We start from the raw sequence: 23,137 nt of genomic DNA on the forward strand, positions 1-23,137 counted from the left end.
ATTTTCTTCTTTCCCGTTTACTGAACCCACACACATTAGATATTGTTTTTTTCAGGACAAGAAGGGCTTTCTTTAGATGACATTGTTTTGATTGTATCATATTATTTACTATTAAAAAAATTATAAAATATGGTGAAAAATTTAGAAAAAAATGACTGTTTCTAACTTTTAGTTGAAAAATCTTTTACTCATCTATAAAAGGTAATGAAAAAACCTGCTAAATAGATTCTACTATTTGTCCTGAGTTTAGAAATACCCAATGTTTTTATGTTTTTTTGCTTTTTTCTACCCATTATGGGGCAATAAGTACAGGTAGCGTTTTGCTATTTCAAAGCCATTTTTTCCAAATCTGGTAATTCTTCCCCCCATGTGCCATTTCGGGTATCTTTGAACCCGGCCAATGCAATTTACCCCATCAAGTCATATATTTTTGAAAACTAGACAGCCCAGGGTATTCCAAATGCTAGTATTTTAACTCTTTCCATGCACCATATCTACCACCAGTCTTTGTCAAACTTTATGGTAGTCATTTTTTTGCATTTGTTTTGTCATACACATTTTACTTCAGGTATGAATTAAAATGTTCTAGTTTATGTCACTATCACAAAACACCCCAATATGTGTTCAGCAACATCTCCTGAGCGCAGCGATACCCCACATGAATGATTTTGCCTGGCTGTTTGGGGGCAAAAGGGCCACATTTGGGGCATGCGCATTTTTCAATGTTGAACTTTGGCATTTGGGGATCCACTGCCCATGCCCTATTTGGTACATCTTTGAGCCGGGCCATTTCAGTGTGCCCAATAAACCCATATATTTTTGAAAACTAGACACCCCAGGGTATTTCAAATGCTAGTATTTTAACTCTTTCCATGCACCATATCTACCACCAGTCTTTGTCAAACTTTGTGGTAGTCATTTTTTTGCATTTGGTTTTCCACACACATTTTAATTCAGGTATGAATTAAAATGTTCTCGTATATGTCACTATCACAAAACACCCCAATATGTGTTCAGCAACATCTCCTGAGTACAGCGATACCTCACATGAATGATTTTGCCTGGCTGTTTTGGGGCAAAAGGGCCACATTTGGGGCATGCGCTTTTTTCAATGTTGAACTTTGGCATTTGGGATCCACTGCCCATGCCCTATTTGGTACATCTTTGAGCCAGGCCATTTCAGTGTGCCCAACAAAACCATATATTTTTCAAAACTAGACACCACAGGGTATTTTAAATGCTGGTATTTTAACTCTTTGCATGCACATATTTTACCACCAGCATTTTTTCAAAGTTTGCAGTAATATTTTTGTGTGTGTATTTTTCCCACACACACCTACTTTATGTATGAATTTACAGCTCCTGGTATATGCCGCTGTCACACGACACCCCATAATGTGTTCAGCAACATCTCCTGAGTGCAGTGATACCCCACATGCATGGGTGTGTCATTTTTTGGGGGAACTAAAAGGCCACATTTGGTACGTGTGCATTTTTCTAATTGGAAATTAGATGTGTGGCCATCCTTCCCCCCGTGTTAATTGGGACGTTGTTGAACCTGGCCCATTCAATTTACCCCATCAAATCATACATTTTTTTAAAGTAGACACCCCATGGGCATTTAATATGCCAGTATTTTAACTCTTTCCATGCGAGAATTGTTTTAAGCTAATATGCTAATTTTAGGACTTGCTCACAAAAATATATTTTTTATATATATATATATATTTTTTTTATTATTTTTTTTAAAAAAAAATTTAACATTTTTTTTCAACTTGGAGGTTCCCCTGATAGTGACATCAGTGGGAAATGATTTTTACATTTTACTGTTTTTTTACTATTTTTTTCTAATTATTATTAATTTTATTTTATTTTTTAATTTATTTTTACTAATCACACTGTGATTAGAAAGCTGGGCTCCATTGACTTGCATGGTGAATGCAGTACCTGTATTCAACCTGCAAGTGGAGCCAAAGTTCTCTAGATGGTCTGGACCATCTAGCGAACTTTTAAAATTTGTGGTTCCTGTTACAGGACGGCGGCCATCTTCCTTGATGGCGAAGATTGCCGGCAGCTGCGGCTGTGACCGCTCTCCGGAGCGGTCACAGCCCATCAAAAGGTTAGTGTTTGGTGTCGCTGGATGCCTCCTGATCGAGGCATTCCAGCGACACCATTTAAGTTTAGGAGGCGATCGTCGATCGCCTCCTAAACGCTTTTAAAACGGGCGTCCGCCGCCATACAAAGTATGGCGGATGTTGACGCCCCGTGGAGGGGCCAGAGATGGCCCCTTCGTGCCGATCGCGGCGTTGCTGAATGCCTCGAGGTCGAGGCATTCAGCAACGCTTTTTGGGTGCAGAAAGCGATAGTAGATCGCTTTCTGCACCCGTTTAAAGACGTGCCGGTCCTGGCACGTCAATTGTTGTAAAGCACATGCTTTTCCGTGCCGTGCCAGGACCGGCAATTGTCATTAAGGGGTTAAAGTACCTATATTAGAAAAAAAAAAGACACATATGAAAGCACACGGTTCTAAATATCACTATGGCCCATTACATCATGTATAATATAATGCAAAAAAACATCTGAAGTATGAAATTAAGTTTTCAAACGTATTTAAATAACTTACTGAAAACAAGTTATTCAAAACAGAGAAATTACTTTCATAGTAGGTAATTAACATTGCAAATAAACGTGTAGGTCTCCTAAAAAAAAAATTAGCTAAAAATTTAAGCGGGAGGCTTAGGGAGGGGGACGTGTGTGAGCTGCATGTATTATCAGAGAAAGTGAATGTGTAAGTGTATATTGTTCGAGTGCCTGCGTGTGTATGTAAGTATGGTTTTAGATTATGTGTGCATATACGTTTAAGCTTATGGTGTTAGACTGTGCATGCGTTTAATGCATGTATGTTTATGTGTATAAGTGGTGTTAGAGTGGCTATGTGTATATATAACTGTATGGTGTTGGATGGGCTGTTTGTGTGAACGTACAATATATGGACAAAAGTATTGGTACACATCTCTTCATTATATTCAAGTGTTTCAATCATACTAATTGCCACAGGTGTATAAAATCAAGAACCTAGCAATGCAGTCTACATTTACAAAAATTTGTGAAAAAACGGGTTGTTCTGAAGAGCTCAGTTAATTCAAGCATAGTACTGCAATAATTTTACAATAAGTCCGTTCATGAAATTTCATGCCTGCTAGATATTCCACCATCAACTGTAAGTGGTATTTTTGAACTTTGCCTACCTGACTGCATTGTGCCAACTGTAAAGTTCCAGTGAAGCATAATCTTAATGCTACGGCATATTAAGACATTTTGGACAATGCTATGCTTCCAACATGCTATTCCAACATGATTGTCTGGAGATTTTTTTCCTTGATATCTTTGTAATAATAAACGAAGACACACAACGTGAAGAATCTTCATGATCGTCTTCGTCTACTAATCTCCCCATCTAGCCTACCTTATCTATGCAGCATCGCAGGGGTTGACGGAAGTGGAAATCCGTAGGTTCGCCGCCAGGGGTTAAGGGGCCGGACCAGGATTTTAAAAGTCTGTACGAGCAACTCTATTGGTCGCCAGCAGGGGGCTTGTCTCGCATCAACCAATTGGTTGATGCCAGAGGAGGACCCTGCAGGCGACCAATAGGCTCACTTGCGCATCCTTTTTAACTCCTGATGGGAAACCTACAGATTTGCACTCTTGTTAACCCCTGCGATGCTGCGTAGATAACGGGAGGGGAAATCCATAGGTTCACCATCAGGGGTTTACTTGGCGCAACTTGGCAAATAGGCAAAATTCTGAAAAATTTAAATTCTTACGAATCCGAATGAACAAGTCTAGTGGCAACCATATCTGGCTCATAGATAACAACTCTTTTATATACAGTAACTTCTTTATTTTTACATTAGAATATGGTGTTGCTTTATATAACATACATTTCACTGTTTAGATAAATAGCTTCAATAAAGTGCTAATAGCCTCCATAATGTTGTTTTGCGAAATATTGGCATAATTATAAGGGGCAGTAAACTGACTTAAGAATTTTCTTTTAGAAAACTTCCCTTAAAAACCTTAGTGTCTTTATTAATTTTTGTTGTTCCATGCTTAAACTTTAGGAGATAATTTATATTTTTACAACCTTGAAATGATTAACCATCAGATGCTCAGAATAAAACTCACATACATCTTTGAAATGTGTTTTAATGAGGTATATTTGCATATACTTTACAGGCACTATTTGCAAAGATAAGATTAAAGGACTGCTTATGCATTTTTTTATGTAAAAGTGTTATGCAGTGTAAAACATACCAACGTGCACATTTTTTTAATTTAACTGAATATCTGTTTATATAAATCTATCTATCTATTATACATACATACATACATATACTAATCTAGTGATTAGAGAAATAAGTGCTGACTGTTTAATAATGTCTCTGCTACCCCTTAATTTTAAGTGGAGGGGTTTTCCATCACCTTTACCCCACCATAACTTATGTTGTGTGTGTGCTTAATTTACATCAAACTGCTGTCAATTTCATAAGAGCTGAGCTAGGTTTTTGTTGAGTAGGCATGAATTTGCCAGTATTAAATACGACAGTCAAACAATGAATTTAGCCAAAGATCAAAGCACAGCAAATATATACATTAAAATACCGTTTACTTCAGTTATCCAGTAACCATTTAATACACATCATTAAAAAAAATATTGATCAATTTCTATGATTAGATTGTTAGAAATAAATCCAAAGATTCAGACATATTACAAAGTGGAAATATCAAGTATTTTAAATTTTGTTTTAAATCATAAGTGGACAAGCATCTGTGGGACACTTCAATTATACTGGATATCAGTCCCTATGTGTTCATTTAATACACATCATTAAAAAAAATATTGATCAATTTCTATGATTAGATTGTTAGAAATAAATCCATAGATTCAGACATATTACAAAGTGGAAATATCAAGTATTTTAAATTTTGTTTTAAATCATAAGTGGACAAGCATCTGTGGGACACTTCAATTATACTGGATATCAGTCCCTATGTGTTCATTTCCAAGGTTGCTTTGTCTTTTTTAATTAGGCGTTCTTGCTTCATTATAAATTTCCATGCATAGATAAAAGTTAGATTATCCTTAATAAAACTGCAGTCTAGTTCATCGTATTCCTGTGGCACCAAAATAATGGTGAGTTTGATCTCTGCAGTAGAGTTCTCACCATGGGCATGCTCTTTCACATAAACGTAAAACATCTACAAAGGAGTATAGTCTATTAACTCCTTAATGACAAAGCCCGTACATGTACCGGCTCAAAATGCATTGTTTTCAATGGGTATAGGGAGCGCCCATTGTCCTTAAGGGGTTAAGAAGTGTGATGATTGTATATGCTGCCCAGAAACAATATACAGAATTATTGTTAATTCTAAATGAATCCAATATTCAGATTCATAACTAAAATGCCTTATGTAAAACCTGATTGCAAGACTTTCCTTTTAATAGCAATGACTTAAGCACACTTGCTTAAGCACATTTGGGGTAGAGGCAATGAATATACCTGGGAACTTCCAAATATAGGCTCCTCTGGGGAAGTGTCTTACTGAAGCGGTGGGGCTAGTCACATGTAGGGAGTGGCTAACTCCACACAGTATTTGCTGGGTGTAGAATTGGAGGAAAATGGGCATAGAGTAGGTGGGGAATGGACATGGCAGTTTACCAAAGAAAAAACTAATCCAAAGACCTGACAAAACAGGTACTCTGTATTGTATGTACGTATTGTGATGTACACAGGGAATTATGGCGTAAGATAAGGGTACTCTTTTAAATGCCTCCAAGGCATGAATGTTTTATTGGGTCTGCAGAGTGTACAAAATGTGCAATCCAGGTGCAAAGTAGTACAAGAGCTGCAATCACAACAGCAACCCATAGAATAGCCTTGCTGATTGTTCCAGCAAATAAAAAAATAAAAAAGTTAAAAAAACAAAACACTCTCTGTGGTGGTTGAAGATATTGTTTTGTTATAGTATGTTGTGTTTTGCATTTACTCCTGGCTGATGTGAATGATCAAGATTTGTTTCATAAACTATAACACACTGTAATAGTTCATTTTGATTTCTTACAAGTATCCAATCTGGCTTAAATTTTGTTCCAATTTATTACTGGGTGACACCTTTATTAATTCTGAAAGTCTCGGAGGAAACAAAATGAATGCTCCAAAGATCTTCAGACTGCTTTGAAACCTCAAAGGTTTCTTATTACTCTTTAAAACCTTGGACTTCTCGTCTGCTCCCTGTGGACTTGCCTGACTGCTTACAGCAAATTTCCAATTACATTGCATAGTTTTTTAGAAACACATTTTGCACGTCATGGTATATCACTAGACGCTGAAAAAGTATTGCATGTCATTTCTAAAAGTCTTAATTCAGTAGACAAAATATATTACACTGTGGGCAAAGACAGACTGATGTAATGATATCTGGAATAATATTTTCACTGCAGGAACAAATGTGCCCAACAGGTAACACAGCAGTTAGTCGTGCATTACCAAAAGTAATTAATATTTAGAGCTCTAAATTCATCAAAACCACCAGATCAGGCAAAATGTTGAAATATACACACAGATCTCATGTCATTTTGCATTGTACGTTTTGCAATATAATACATAATGACGTGTATAATGCTAACAATATATGCTTTACTTTACACATTACATGGGATTTGACAAATCTTTCAAAATTCAGATGGAAATTTCACAAGGATAGATGAAAATTGTAATAGAAAATCTATAATTAAAATATTGCATATGTGACTCCTTCATACATGTTTAATGGCACCAATTGAGACAATGGAAAATTTGAGCAGAGTAGCCTAAGTCTATTGTTGATAACAAGGATATTAACATTTGAAGGAGAAGTAAATTCACTTTGAAGAGCAGTTGTTTCATTCGACTGAAGTAGCCAGCAGGATATAACATGAAAAAAGATTGATCTCAGCTAGCGGCAATTTGTGAACAAAACTGATTTCAACCTGCAGCAAGTTTCATTTCCCATACTTGCATTGAACTTCTGTCAGACGCACAGATGAGTTTCATTGCAGGTAATCCCATATCCTATGCTTTTGTGGGTGATAGTGCTGAAAGCTGAGAATAATAGTGTCCTTCATTTTTTTAATATATCAATTTATGTCCACTAGAAACCAGTGTGAACCAGTGTGATCTGATGTTTAAAAAAGCGACATGATGTCCTTCGGAAAGCCAATAACAATAATCGTAATACCCCATGAATATTTTTCTGTCTGATTTTTATTTTATCTTGTATGGCTATGGTTACAGACAAATATTATTTTTTTTCTTAATTGATAAAGTGCATTGTGCTAAAATCATACTTTCCTTGAGTATATTTGTACATTTGTACTAAACACATTTTCCTAGTATACTAGCTAAACAAATTTTAATTTTATTTTTAAAAATGCTTTAGGGGGTAAATATTGCGAAACTAATTACCATTTCAAGAAAATATGATTTGTTTTGTTGATGAAAACTTACAAATTCGATCCTGAGCATTTACAGGATTCGGTTTTCATATCAATCCCAGGGAGAATGGGCAAACTCTCAAGGTCACATCATCTGAAGCTATGTGTAATCCTCTGATTTAATGATATCTTTGCATCATGGTGCCTTTCTAATTGGTATATCATGGTTAATATTCTTGTTTTATTTACGTTAATTAATTCAGAATAGTTACCTCTTGACTAACTATGATTTTCATAGGACCATTTTCCTGCCACAGTAAGTAACTGCAACAGAATGTATGTGGGTATTAAAAGATTATGGCACATCATTGTACTTTATCTTTTTTGTGCTCAATCATTTTCTATATATGCTCAAGAAAACACAGGGGTTCATTATTTTTAAGTCAACATGTGAAGCACCTTATGTACTGTAGGCTTGGTCTCCAACTGGCTCTTGGATTTAGGCCACCTGCCTTGGACTGGAAGAATATTCAATGCTAATCTAATAACGCTATTCAAAAGCACAAACTGTGTTTTGATGTCTCACATATTTAAGGCACCAATACATCTGAAGATTGTGACATTTTAGTTATGAATGTTGATCCACGTGTAGGTATCACACACTTCTTCTCTGATACCAACAGTATGGATTTTTCCTGAATCTAAGGACTGATTAGGTTCTTTATGGCAGGTAACATTCTCGGACTAGTCAAATTCTATGTTTCTACATTTAAGTGTTTTCTTGCATTAAAGACCAAAATAAAAAAAAATGTACTTCTGAAGTTCTGTTAGGTCTGTCGAGTTTCTTACTTTAAAATGTTGAATGACACAGTGTTTGACAGCTTTTTAAGCAAGGCTGCTTGAAAAATGTTCTAAGCACTCATGTGAAAACCAAAAGTTCACTTTACTAAAATAATGTAAACAATTGACATTGTAACTCATTCATTTTTGTTTTCATGAATTGTGTACTTTAGGCACTAACAGTGTTGTACATTTTCTTACAGACCTCCACTGCCACTGTTAATGTGCTGGTGACAGATGTGAATGACAATAACCCCGTATTTGATCTTTACCTGCCTAGAAATCTTTCTGTCCAAGAGGAAGAAGTGAATGCTTTTGTGGGTCAAGTCAGGGTGAGTGCACCACTCTTTAATCATTCTGTGCTTATAAATAATATTTCAGATTTTTATTTAGAATTTTTATGTGATTTTTTTTTTCTGTGAGACGTCTATATATAAAGCAGAAACCTTGATTCTTTTACAAATATTAAAATAGAAGTTCTGGCATATAACCAGCACAACTCGCAGCATCTGTTATAGCGATTACATAATTATCACTAATATGTATCTACAGATGAATACTAAAGTCTGTATTTGATCTATATAAATATGGGTATTCTAGAGCATAAAACAAAGCTCAGATATTCAATTGCAATGTGTTTGGATCAAAAAATGTAGAGCAGCATAGTAATAACAGTATTCTTTTTTCCTATTTTTGTTTTGTTCTAAATTACATGTGATTAAATGTATACGCATAGTTTATCTGCCTGTTTTCATGATAAATGAATACTTTTTGAGACTCCACTGTTTATTTAGCTTTTTGGATGTTGGTCATTAAATTGGGAACCTTAAAAAGAATGAGTTTTTCTCATTTTCTATTTCTATGCCTAAAGCTTTTGGCTTTTGTACAAAAATACGTTTTTATAAATCCCAGTGAAACACAGAGTTGCTATAATGCAATTGCTGTGTTATTGTTCTATAATTCGAATTAAGACATTATCAACCTTAATGGAATACTTTTAAATTAAATTAAACATTAAAATTTAGTTAGGATAAACTTGAAAATAATTTTCAATTTTGTAAAATTAATTTTGCCAATATGAAATTGGATTTATTGTAGCCGAAAAAAGTACATATTGGCTTCTATTACCACTTTTTAATTTCTAGATTGAGGAACTATACAGACTCAAGACTAGTAAATTATGACGGTGGAATGCTGTTTGTTGCGTAATACCTTTCTTGTCTAATTAAGTGGGTGTTATGTATTAGAAATTAAATATAGAACATACAGAATTAAATACCAAGAACAACGTGCCTTCTTGCTCATAAGACATGACATTCTGTATATAAATAGGGGCTGTGTCATTTTTGATCTGTTGAAGTTTTTTTGTGCCTATATTTCTGTTCCATCTTAATCTCATAAAATATTGATATATAACTTTTACATGGATGCTGTGCATTAGCATTAAAATATTCAATACACAATCTACATAGGACTGCACTATAAAAAAATAGTCTAAATTAGTTAAAAAAAACATATGTCTTAAAAACAAGTAGTAAGGAAGCCTGATGGCAGAGCACATTTTTGTTTGTTTCATGAATGTTCTTGTTCTTGGAGATGTGACCTTTTCTGCCGTGTTGATTTCATAGGATTAAAGAAGCACCACGACTTTGAACTGTAACAAATACACATTGCAGTGTAATGTTTTATTTAAGATAACTGGCATTGAAAGTTGGAAAGTGAAGGAGGAAACGTACGTGGTTACGTAATTACGTGGCTATTTCATATCTCAATCTACATGGCTATTTCATATCGCAATCTATAAGGTTAAATAGAATATCCCTGAATAAATGCTACCAGCCACAAATTTACTCATTTAGATTTTAGATTTCTTCAGTTTCTATAGTTTCTCCAAAGTGAGTATATGTATTTCCCCACTGCAACAGTTTCCATATGTTATATTATCTCTAAATAGTTCACTCCTACGCAAAATATGCAGAGGCGTTAATATATATTTTTTTTAAAGGACAATATTGTCATCATATAATGTATATAATATATTAGGGGACCCTATTTGGATGGTCGTACGTTTCAAAGTAATCGAGTGCAAACCTTACATTTTAAAAGAGACATATAATAAATATTTATTTTGGCATAACTTTACTTTCTGTTTGTTTGCGCAATTCATTTTTGTTTGTTTATTCTTTTTATGCTCAGCAAGATTTAAATTTAGCAGTTGCGATAAGAATATTATTTGTCACAGGGCTTCTACAAAGAAGATAATGATGTTTGAAAGGACAGAAGATCCGTGCAAGGAGCATTTGGATAGGATTCAAGTTCTTTCTTAATTTTATATAAGCGTTCGATCTATAAAATGAAAGATGAATGAGAAACAAAGCTGTTCTGATTTCATAGCCAGTTTACCGAGATGTAAAAATTCTACAATATGAAACTATTAACCCCTTAATGACAACGCCAGTACATATACGGGCTCAAAATGCATTGTTTTTAATGGGTTTAGGGACCGCTCGTTGTCCTTAAGGGGTTAACATGCATTCTAATGTGTCTATATAACAAAAGGAATGTGAAAAGAGCAATGATAAGAAATATATAATACAAGTTTTGTAGATTGCTGTTGTTTTCTAGGCAGGCAGGGGTAGGGAAACAGGGCTCTAGAATTTAACAATGTGCATCCCAGACACCAATTCCTCCAATGCTTAATTTTTAAATAATTTTGTTTTTGCGCTAATGGCAGTTAGCCTCCTACATAGTATTAGAAAGAGGTATAAATGACTTTAATGTTCTCTGATCTGGTATTTTCACATTTTAGTGAGTTTATTAAAACTTTTATTGAATTTTCTTTGTTCTTCTCTTGGAAATATACAATATACAATGAAAAAATCAAACAGTGTGATAATTAACAGGTAGAAAATAAAGAGTAGAAGGCTATATTTAACACAAACTATGCAGTGTATACACATGGCTTGGCAAAAGGTTGCTGGCTCTCAAGGCAGTGTTTTAGTGCCCAAGTGGTGGTGATGTTTTACTATGCCATTTTCCAAAATAATTTTCCACCCATTTACCTGATGTGAAATTCTAATAGACAGCTACCCTCATTCAGGGTTAGCTCTGCCATCTCTCACAGTTCCAATCCACCCAACTCACAGTGGGCAGATGATTTGTTGGCTTACAATGTCATACCACAAAGGTAGAATTTCTAGGTACACGACAAGTCTGCTCTTTGGGAAGCCTGGCTTTATAATACAATACATTTCATCAAAGAAGTATGGATAAGTGAGTTAAGCAAAAAAACAAATATACAAAATATATATATATACAGTATATATATATATATATATATATATATATTTATATATATATAAACTGTTCTTGATTGTGTACCAAGTGGAATCTTAGATATTAAAATTGTAAGAATGAAAGAGGCATGATGGTCTATTTTATCTTATGCAGAAGAATGGCAATGTAATCATTGTAAAGAACGTCTGTTATGTGAGTCATCTATTGTTTCCCATAAAAAATGGGTCAAGTTTTTAATGTCAGAATTGTTCTATGTAAATCTTCAGTTTCAAGGTGACTTTACTTCAAGATTTATCTAAAAAGTGAGAATTTCTGACATAGGGCGACTTCAACGTTTGTGAAAGAAGAGAATAATTAATTCTGTTTGGTTATAAACAGTCCATGTAGTTCAATTCGTGTATAACTGAGAAATCCTTTTTTTTTTGCCTACTCTCTTTTATTTGTATAATGATCTTGCTTTTGAGAAACAATGATGAATTTATGGTATTGGTGTGGGGGTTTTTTTGTTTGTTTTTTAGCAACATTTGCATCTCATAGTAATTTGGCAGATTGCTGAAAATGATTTTTGGTTTCTAAGATTTCGGAAAGTCTCTCTTTCTTCTAGGGTAATTATTAAGATGCATAGCTCTAACACAAGAGCCTTTCATTTCCTAGAGAATATAATTTACATACATTTGCAAGATTAATTTATAGTGAGTTTTTTTCTTTACTCTAAGACACAAAGTTATTAGCAAAGTCAGCCATGTAGAGGTTTGAGGGTAACAAATAACTAAATATCATATGATAATAAGCATTTGTTTTTACTATAAACTCACAACTATTCGGATACATGTATACAAATGCATGTACCTGATTTACTTCCAATATTGTTTAGTCTTGGCACATCTACCGTATTTGCTCGATTATAAGACAAGGTTATTTTCAGAGCAAATAGGTCTGACTATGAGACTAAGATCCAGATCCCCCGCAGCGCTGCAGGGGACCTGGATCCTCCTATCTTATGCCCCCCAAACTTACTGGTGCAATTTGCGTAGACAACTTCCGCTGCAGCCGGAAGGAGGTGTGGTTAGCCATCGCGCAGACCTTCCCCGGCTGTCAGTGAGGAGAGTTCCAGTGCGAGGAATTCTCACTGACGTGTTCGACGTGTCCGTATTGGAATACGTGTTATTTTGCTTGCTATACTCTATAATATAAATCTTTGTGTGCAGTTGTTAATATGCTAATATTTTTCTCCATATTTTTCATCATTTACTTCTGTGTCAAAAAAAATAGTTGAAGTTAATTTGCTTAAAATACGTAATGCACTGAGAACATCTAACTTATAAAAAGGTCTTTTAAAAATTATAGCTCTGTACAAATTGAAGTAGTAAGGTTGTCACCCTCATGATAGATTAATAGGCATTATACATTTGACAGTAGAAAACTCTACTTTGATTATAAGGTCTGAATTTCGACCTGCAAATGTTAACCTGTGAACCAGGAAATTTAATAAATCATTTGTGCTTCAAGACCAATTTACCCAGATTTTGTCTTTTTTGTTTGTATACTTTTTAACATATAAATGTAGCTTTTAAGATGAGGTAGAATCTGTAGATATCAATGATTGCAAAAGATCTTTCAAAATAGTTGAGCATTTGACAATAAATTAAGCAGTGAGACTCCTAAAAATAATATTTTGCAATTATTTGGTTCTAATTTTAGATATTTTATTCCCTGTACATTTTGCATGCAAACATCTACTAAGGCACTAGTTTCTGTTTAATTGCACCAAGTAATTGCTTGTGACCTACACTGTATTACATGCTCTTTACAATCATTTTCAGATTTTCCAATTTCGGATTAACATACTTATATGGAATTATCACAATATTTGAAGAGTCTTAAACTAAAAGCTGATTAGACTTAATATTTTAATTTTCTTCTTCTTAATGTATTTGGTTGCTCTCCAGATTTAATCTTGTTAAACAGCGATAGCTTCATTTCAGAAGCATGTATGCATGACTGCCTGCACGGAATCTGCTTACTTTACAATAGCCAAAATATGTAATTGATCAAACAAGGTTATTAGAAATCCACCTACAGTGTTGGATTTAGATTTAGCTGGTAACAAACCATTTTTTTTTATTCCCACTCATGGTGAAGAATCTGCCGTTGTGCTAAGTAGTAGTAGTAAAGTGGTTCCATCCTTAAAAAAACTTGGCATCAATAAAGAGAGCATAACAACACTGCCCATATGTTTTGTTAACATTTTTAACAGCCCATATGGCTTTTGTTTTTATTTATAATCTTAGTAAAATATTTCAGCCTTTTTGTTCTGAAACTTTGTGCACAGTAGGCAATAATGTGATTGCTCTCCTCATTAATATGTTACAAAGGTTTCTTAAAGCTGTTGGTGTAAAACGGTGTATTAAAAATGTTAACGCAACATATAAATGCTTTACTGATTAACGAGAAACTTGTTGTGGATGGATATTTGTTGAAGAGTCAATCATAACTACAACCTACATTTTAAACTGTAGTTTATTTTAATTTAATAATCTATATAGTAATCTATAATCTAATCTATATAATTTAAAGTTTCAATGACTAAATCAATGAAATGCTGAAAAAAGAGCTGTATTTTATACATAGGGTATTACATCCCTCCTGTTACAGATACATACATTAATTTAATGCTGTAAATAATGGATATTGTAAGAGTATTAATCTGTAACACATAAATAATATGTATGTTGATAGCATATCTGGTCACATACGTATTTCAAAGCCATGAGTATGTTGAGCATGGCAACAGGTTTATTAATAATTGTAAACAATACAAATAACTTATAGATATAGATGGATCGAGTGAGGTATTGCAGTTTCAACATATATAAGATCATTATCAATGTCATCATTACTTCTTAATTGTTCCGATCATTGTACTCCAATAACTTTTCTCTATGATGTTAATGATGTGAGCTGTTTATTACCATTTTATATCATAGGCATAAAATTATGCTGGATGAAGGTGATAACACAGGTTGATATAGTTAATTCATATTAACTAGACTTGTGCATTCGTCTTCGGGCGAACATGAAAACGAACACAAAGAGTGCGTTTTCGTGTTCGTTCCGAAGACACGCCGAAGAGAAAACAGCGGCAGTAAAACGTAGGCGAAGACGAAGACACACACCACGAAGATCTTCGTGATCGTCTTTGTCTACTAATCTCCCCGGTCCCTTCCCCTTCTAACTTACCTTATCTTCGCGGCATCGCGGCAGTTCACGGAGGCGGAAATCCGCAGGTTCGCCGTCACGGGTTACAGGGCAGTGCGAATGAGCCTATTGGTCGCCTACAGGGACCTCCTCTGGCGTCAACCAATAGGCTCACTCGCACGGCCTTTGTAACCCCTGACAGCGAACCTATGGATTTCCGCTCCCGTTAACCCTTTTGATTCTGCGTTAGATAACAGGAGTGGAAATCCATAGGTTAAAGGGCCGTGCAAGCGACCAATAGACTCACTCGCATGGCCCCTTAACCCCTTAAGGAGCAACAAGTGCACCAGGAGCCTAAAGTTAAAAGTTAACCCCTAATGAAAGTTAAAAAGTTAACCCCTAATGAAGCAACTTGTCCGGCAGATCCCACTGGTCTCCCTGTTCTATCAGTTAAATGTACGTACAAGCGACTTTATTGGTTGTTCGTACGGACATTTAACTGATAGAACAGGGAGACCAGTGGGATCTGCAGGACAAGTTACAGCACCAGGAGCCTAAAAGTCTGTACGAGCGACCAACAGAGTCGCTCGTACAGACTTTTAAAACCCTAATGCAGCAACTTACCCCGCAGATCCCACTGGTCTCCCTGTTCTATCAGTTAATAAATGATAGAACAGGGAGACCAATGGTATCTGCCGGACAAGTTACGGCACCAGGAGTTTTACAGTCTGTACGAGCAACTCTATTGGTCGTCAGCAGGGGGCTCGTCTGCCAATGGTTGATGGCAGACGAGCCCCCTGCTGACGACCAATAGAGTTGCTCATACGGACATTTAAACTCCTGGCGCCAGAGCTGCTGCGGTACGCGTTAACCCCGTATTAACACCTTAACCGGAAAAAAATGAAGAAAAACTGAACACGAAGAATGTCCACGAATATTCGCCCGAAGAGAAGACAGGAACAGGAACACGAAGATTTTTTTTCCCCCGAAGACGAGCACAAAGACGAACACGAAGAGCCCCCTGGTGCCCAAGTCTAATATTAACCCCTTAATGACAAAGCCCGTACATGTCCAAGCTCAAAATGCATTATTTTCAATGGGTTTAGGGACCGCCCATTGTCTTTAAGGGGTTAAGAAAGTTCTTTTTAATTCATGTTAAGACATTTTATTTTGGCTGTACCTGTTGACACATTCGTTTGAACACTGATTCACTGTTTAATTAGCCTCCAACCCTTGTTAATGAGTGTGCATCATGAATATGGAAGGCTTCTAAATGTCGCCACCTCTTCTATAATGTATGCTTTGTTCATTTTACTTGTTTTATATGTAAAACCTTTCATAAAGAATATGTCCGGCTTTATTTGTTTAAGTGCCTATTTGAGCCAGAATAAAAGTGAAAGAAAAAACCTAGATGTTGATGCTGCAATATTGTAATAACATAAGATTAAACACATATAACCAACCAGCTTCATCAACATTATGTGGATATTGTAAAAGATGCAGCTGCGTATGTGCTGAGTCCACAAATACTTTTTTTCGTGTTCATCTTCGTGTTTGTCTTTATTTTTCTGTTTGTCTTCCTGTTCATCTTCGGGGGAAAAAAACCCCTTCGTATTCCATGAATATACGCCCATTCCTGTGTTCGTTCCGGATGAATATTTGTATACATGCTTTGAACTTCGCGTCCGGGGGCGTTTTCAAAGGCAGCAGTGCCTTGGCTCTTCGGCCCACCCTGTTCCTCCTGACAGGGAAGAGGATCATCACGTCGGAGGACAGCAGGGGAAAAAAAACACAAAAATGTAAGTATTCCCCAAAAAATTGTTAGGATTTTTAGGAAAGTGGACCCATATTCAAGGGGGGGATTCCCTTTAATATACAATAATACAAAAGGGGGTGGCTGGGTTGTGGCATTACAAAATCAATAGGGGGTGGCTGGGGGTTATAAACATGGCGGGGGGCTTCAATAGACAAGAGGTTGATTGGGCATCACATTAGCCAATACAAAAAGGGTGGGGGCATCAATACACAAGGGGGGGATTGGCTGGGGCATGACATTAATCAATATACAAGGGTGTGGGGGCATACATGCACAAAGGGGAGTAATACACAAGGTTGTCGGGGGACATTAATCAATACTAAAGGGGGCTGGGCTGGGGCATCAATACACAAGGGGGAAATATGTGAAAGGGGCAGTAAATGACGAAGCAGTGTAAAAAATATTTTTACTTATGCTTCAGTGCGGCAGAGCCTGTCCTGGTGTGTGTGTTTTAGTGTCGGTGTGACAGAGCCTGTCCTGGTGTGTGTTTGGGTGTCGGTGTGGCAGAGCCTGTCCTTGGGTATGTATGTTTGGATGTCGCTGTGGCAGAGCCTGTCCTGGTGTGTGTGTGTGTGTGTTTGGGTGTTGGTGGGGCAGAGCCTGTCCTGGTGTATATGTTTGGGTGTCAGTGTGGCAGAGCCTGTCCTGGTGTGTGTGTTTTAGTGTCGGTGTGACAGAGCCTGTCCTGGTGTGTGTTTGGGTGTCGGTGTGGCAGAGCCTGTCCTTGGGTATGTATGTTTGGATGTCGCTGTGGCAGAGCCTGTCCTGGTGTGTGTGTGTTTGGGTGTTGGTGGCGCAGAGCCTGTCCTGGTGTATATGTTTGGGTGTCAGTGTGGCAGAGCCTGCCCTGATGTGTGTGTGTTTGGGTGTTGGTGTGGCAGAGCCTGTCCTGGTGTATGTGTGTTTGGGTGTCGGTGTGGCAGAGCCTGTCCTGGTGTGTGTGTTTGGGTGTCAGTGTGGCAGAGCCTTTCCTGATGTGTGTGTGTGTGTGTTTGGGTGTCGGTGTCGCAGAGCCTGTCCTGGTGTGTGTATTTGGTTGTCTGTTTCCTGGCACTTTACTTACTGCAGGAATAAATATAACTATTTAAGTTTTATTATCCAGAGATAAAACATTCTCCTGAATTTGTAGTCACTTCAGAGGACAATACTTTCTTGGCCCAGAAATCAGTGAGAGGAAAATTAAAGGTTTTGTGTTATTTACTCTATTTCAATATGTAGATTTTATTGAAAAGGATTAGTGGCACTAAATTGCGGCTTCAGGCATCCCCTGTATGATGACTTTTTTAGTGTACAGATTACTCCCAGTCCCATCACATAAGATTCTTTCTTGTATTATCTGCCGATCACCGATGTCATCTTTTTGCAGTATACATCGATGCCGAGGAGTTACCACACCGATCATATAGCTATAAAAAGTCACATTCCATTTTTAAAAATGGCCGATACAAATTTTTAATCCTATGATCCCTTTGATCATGGGGTTAAATTTAGCCAACGGTAAAGGGAGGAAATTTTTGAAATCCTGATGAACTGTAAATATTATTAAAATCAGCCATTTAGCCTGTGCGGTACGTGAGTAACCGTATCATCCCTGGAGCGCCTTGCATTTTTACTGCAAAACTTATTTTTGCTGTAAAAGTGATTTTTTCTTCTCCCTTTACCATCATTTCTTTGGGATTGTAAGGGGAAAGAATGGTGTGTGCTTCTGTGAGTGAATGGAGATATGAAAGGCGTGTGAATGATCAGTAATTAGGGTTGAAGCCTTGACGTGGCATTACTGCTCACGTAGGAAGTTAAATTATGGCACAAAAAGTACACATTTGCAAAAACGACATCCCTTGGCGCATCAAATGAGGGGCTGCATGTGTTTCTAGTACAAACCTGGAGTGCGCAAGACACAAATGAACATCTCGCTATGGTTAGAAAAAACATATTTTCAAGCCAAAGCGACATATTCCATAATTATTTGTGCACTCAACTTTTGTCCTAGAAATACATGTAGCCCCTCATTTGAAGCTCCAAGGGGTGTAGTTTCTTAAAATGGATGAGTTGTCTGAATGAGGGAGAGCATGAGTTAATATGTGGATGAATTGTCTAAATGAGGGAGAGCATGAGTTAATGTGATTGTGTGTATCATAGATGTATAATTGTGGAAGGGCAAAGATGGCACTAGCAGGATGTTTGAGCCTTGGGGAACAAGATGGCACAGGTAGGGTGTATATGGGACAAAGACGGCAAATCTTATGTGTGTTATCTGGGTGCTGGCCAGGTTCTGTGTGGGCAGTGTGGTTGGGGTGTGCAACCTGTGATCTATACCTGTAATTTAGGGGGTTTTAAATATACCTTTAATGCCGTGTTTTTATGTGAATTCCAATTGATCTGTACCTGCAAAGCTTGGTTTGTGTGTTCTTCTGTAGATCCATATCTGCTATGCTATGTTTCCATACATTATTTATGTATACCTGCAAATACAGGGTTTGTATGTCTTGTTCAGTTGATTAAAACCTGCAATGCTGTTTCCATGTATTGATTTGATCTATACCTGCAATGCTACATTTCATATATTATTATTGTATACCTGCAAATACAGGATTTGTATGTCTGACTCTGTTTATTTGATATATACCTTCAGTGCTGAGATCACAAGTGAATTTCAATTGATCTATACATGCAAAGCTGGGTTTGTGTGTTAATGTGTTGATCTATACCTGCTATCGGCAGCAGGGTCTAATATTTAGATATATATTTATATATATATCGGCAGCAGGGACTAATATTAGGCCCTGAAATCAAAAGTTAAGGTATTGTGTTGTTTAAAGGATTTCAAGGATTAGTCGTACTAAATTGTGGCTTCAGGCTTCCGCTGTTGAATGATCAAGTATTGTATTGTCCAATAACAAAAGTATCATTTCATAGCACATTACTTTTGGCTTTTACGCTCAATGGGTATAATGCTCAATTTTATATTAATTAATTGTTTTAGCATATGTTCTCAGATACAATACTTAGATACCAAGCTATCAAACTCACTCATTATTAGAAGTGAATAGAAAATATGAGTAGAGTTGCATTTTAAAAATCATATGTTTTGGAGGCAGTGTATTATTATTTTTTGGCAGTTAGCAACTCAAATTGCACATATACAAAAAAAAAGAGAATGATCTGTTTTTAAACATTTTCTTTCAAAATATATCCAAATATAACCCTAGAACAACCTTTAAATACACTATATGACAATAATTCAGTAATTATTGATGTCAACATACTTTTGGTCATTTAGTGTAGCATGCTGTGAAAAAGTATTTGCCCCTTCCCAATTTCTTCTATGTTTGCGTATTTGATCATCAAACCTGAGTAAACACAGAATGCGTTTTTTAAATGATGATTTCATGTATAGAAAAAGCTACCCAACCCTGTGTGAAAAAGCAATTTCTTTTTAGTTATTAAATCAACCAATTACCCAAATGTAATTGAAAATTGGGCTCAATTTTACCAGACACACCCAGGCGTGATTACTGCCAGCCCTATTGATCTAAACATTAATTAAATATAACCTGTCTTGCAAAGTAAAGTCGGCTACATGGTGTCAAAAAAAAAGCACATGATGCTGTGATCTGAAGAAATACAAGAACAGATGAGAAACAAAGTTATTGACATCTATTAGTCTGGAGAGGGTTACATTTATTTATAGTGCTCTATGACCAGCAAACCATGCTGAGAGCCATTATCTAAAAATGGAGAAAACATGAAACAATGGCAAACCTTTCAATGATCTTGTAACAATTCAAAAAAGAATTGAAAGAGACTGTGCAGTAATGGCATCCATGGAGTTGCATGGTAAAAACCACTGCTGACCAGAAAGAACATAAAGGCTTGCCAAAAAAAACATCTTGATGAACCCCAAGCCTTTTGGGATAATAAGCAGAAATAGGACATAGGTCCTGTTACATCTGGCATAAAGCAAACACATCATTCCACAATAAGAACATCATTCCAACATTCAGAGTGGTGGTAGTGTAATGGTCTGGGGCTGCTTTGCTGCCTCAAGGGCTAGGCAACTTGCCATCATTGTTGAATCTTCCTCCTGGTATAGTGACTGTCCCTATCTGTGTCCACCTGATGTTTTCTACTTACTGTATTTCATTTTATTTTGTGACAAGATCCTGAATTAGTCAACTGTTTTATTTAGCAATAATTTATATGTTTATATGTATTTTTTATTTTGCAATAAATGGAATATAGTAATTTTTTGAGAAACACAGTTGTTTTGATTTTTGTTATTTATTCTACAACAAAAGATCCTACTGGTATACACATTAATAAAATCAACTGATCACTTAAGCTGTCAATCTTACAACATTTAATTTGCATATTAATATAAAAGAACATGTGTCTTGCTGTTTAAGCTACTTTCCAACACAGTCAGAATGCTTGTTTTGACCATGCCACAACTAGACCTCAGTTTTTTTACATTTGTTAATGCACATTGGGGATAAGATTACCTGATAACCATAAAGAAATGTAGCATAGTTTAATAAAGTCCTTTATTTTGTATTTAACGTACATGTTCTCATAATGAATGTTATTTTGATGTTATTCAACCTAGGTGATACTAAATGCAATAATTTGAGTCTTTAGTCAAAGCCAATACTTTTTATTAGGCCACACACAAGCTTTCATGATATCAGAAGAAGATACCTCTGAGATCCTTAAAGCTTATATCATTCTTTATTTTTAGTATTTTGACCTAATATAAGTATCTCAGAAGTTTCAATTTTCTCTATTAAATGCAATTAGTACCACTGTGTGAAATGGATGTATGCGTGCTCTTTTTATTTAATATCCTTCCTTTAATTCTTCCGCCTGTTACATTGAAATGTATTGATGTACCTAAAATGCAATCCCATGCCAAGATTCCCTTACAAAAGAACGGGACTGTGAATGTGGAGTGCCTATGCTAAAACAAAGCCCTACCTGAATGTAGCATCAATGCTAATGGACAGCTGGAAGACCAATTCAACCATCTTTAGCAAAAGAAATAAAAAAAAAGGCCTAAACTATCTACAAAACCTACAAATAAAGTAAATAAATATTATTTCACTGTCAGCATTTGAATGAAGCATGAAAGGTTCCTCTCCAGTGACTTTTTTTAACCTTGACCATAAATCTATTTACACTATTCTGGCTTTATGGTGCACTTCCACAAAGGGGCGGAGCCATAGGACAGTCTCTCCCCCTCCATCCAATTAAGAGAGATGCTATGCACAGAGGCTCCAGCCTTTTGTAGACATTCACCAGAAGGCCAGGTTCACAGAGAAGATAATGAATAAAAAAGGCACAGAGAGAAGCAGACAGAGAAATAAGGCTTAATAAAGAAGAAAAAAAGAGTCAATAGAAGAAGCAGGGCTGTGGGGATGGAGACAAGGACATGGAAGTAGTCAGTGAAGACGATATTGGGAGAAAGCGTGAGAGATTGTGAAAAAGTGTGTGAAAAAGTAGGAGAGTATGAGTAAAAGTGAGTGAGAATGAAAAAATAATGAAATTCAAATGAAAATTCTGAGCTGTTTTCTTTGTTTTAATGTTTCCGTTAGGGGTCCCTCCCTATTTTCCCATATTTCTGTGAATTGATGAAATTGGCAAATGTAATTCAAATTTAAATCCAAATGCACAAGTCTATATACCTAATATTTAACCACCCTGTCTTACTGTCTTTCTAGATTTATCTATCGTTATCTATTTTTTTATCAGATCTTATAATACTAATCTACAAAAACTTCTAATTTATTTATATCCAAAGTAAATATGTTTGCAATTTCTTGATGGGGAAAGTTTCAGGAATTTTTTTATATTTTATCTTGTTTTCCTGCTTTAAGTTTTCTATGTTATCAGCACCCCTGTATAAAGTTGTCTCCTTTTGTAAACAAAAATGTTTACATTTATAATACCTTACAGCATTCATAGTCAACAACTTTGTTGTTCTAGTGACACAAAAGCATAGTCACACCGAGGCTATCATTAAATGACATCTGTAACATCAAGAATGCCACATGTGGCCCTTAGGATGCAAAATAACTTTAATGCATAAAGGAAATCAGGGTTTGGCACTTAAACCTGTGTGATAGCCCAGTGGCACCTGGCTATTAACAATATAGATATATAGAAAAAGAGGTTTGATGCCTTCCCCTGCTATCTTAAATTTTGACATGTTAAAACACTGTTGGTGTTCTCCCATAGGTGAACTAATATGTCAAATATAATTTTTGCTGCTGGGACATATGAAGTCTTTGTTCAACAATACTCTGCAGGGTATTATAGTTCAAGCAGAAATAGTAAATTTCCCTACGGACAAAACATCAGACTCAATAATATTCAGGTTCTAGTTCAAATTATGATAGGTCTTGCAAGAATTAACTTGCATATTTTATATTTTTCCTGCATAATTTATTCTGATTTGCATATAAATTAACATTCAGCACAATTTTACTTAGCAGTCTTATGTTTCAAACCAATAT

The 23,137-nt window shown here is 36.0% G+C and overlaps 1 protein-coding gene across 1 annotated transcript in view; it reads left to right on the forward strand.

Moving 5' to 3' along the window:
- Positions 1 to 23,137, forward strand: part of LOC149299017 (protocadherin-15-like) — a 426,255-nt gene that overhangs the window by 243,598 nt on the left and 159,520 nt on the right. Inside the window, exon 22 of the mRNA XM_089486827.1 lies at positions 8,518 to 8,646. Within this exon, the coding sequence (XP_089342953.1) occupies positions 8,518 to 8,646 (129 nt within the window). The remainder of the gene's footprint in view (positions 1 to 8,517; positions 8,647 to 23,137) is intronic.

Source organism: Sceloporus occidentalis, unplaced genomic scaffold (genome assembly GCF_023333645.1).
Source record: "Sceloporus occidentalis isolate IW3139 unplaced genomic scaffold, rSceOcc1.0.p SCAF_30, whole genome shotgun sequence".
NCBI lineage: Eukaryota > Metazoa > Chordata > Lepidosauria > Squamata > Phrynosomatidae > Sceloporus > Sceloporus occidentalis.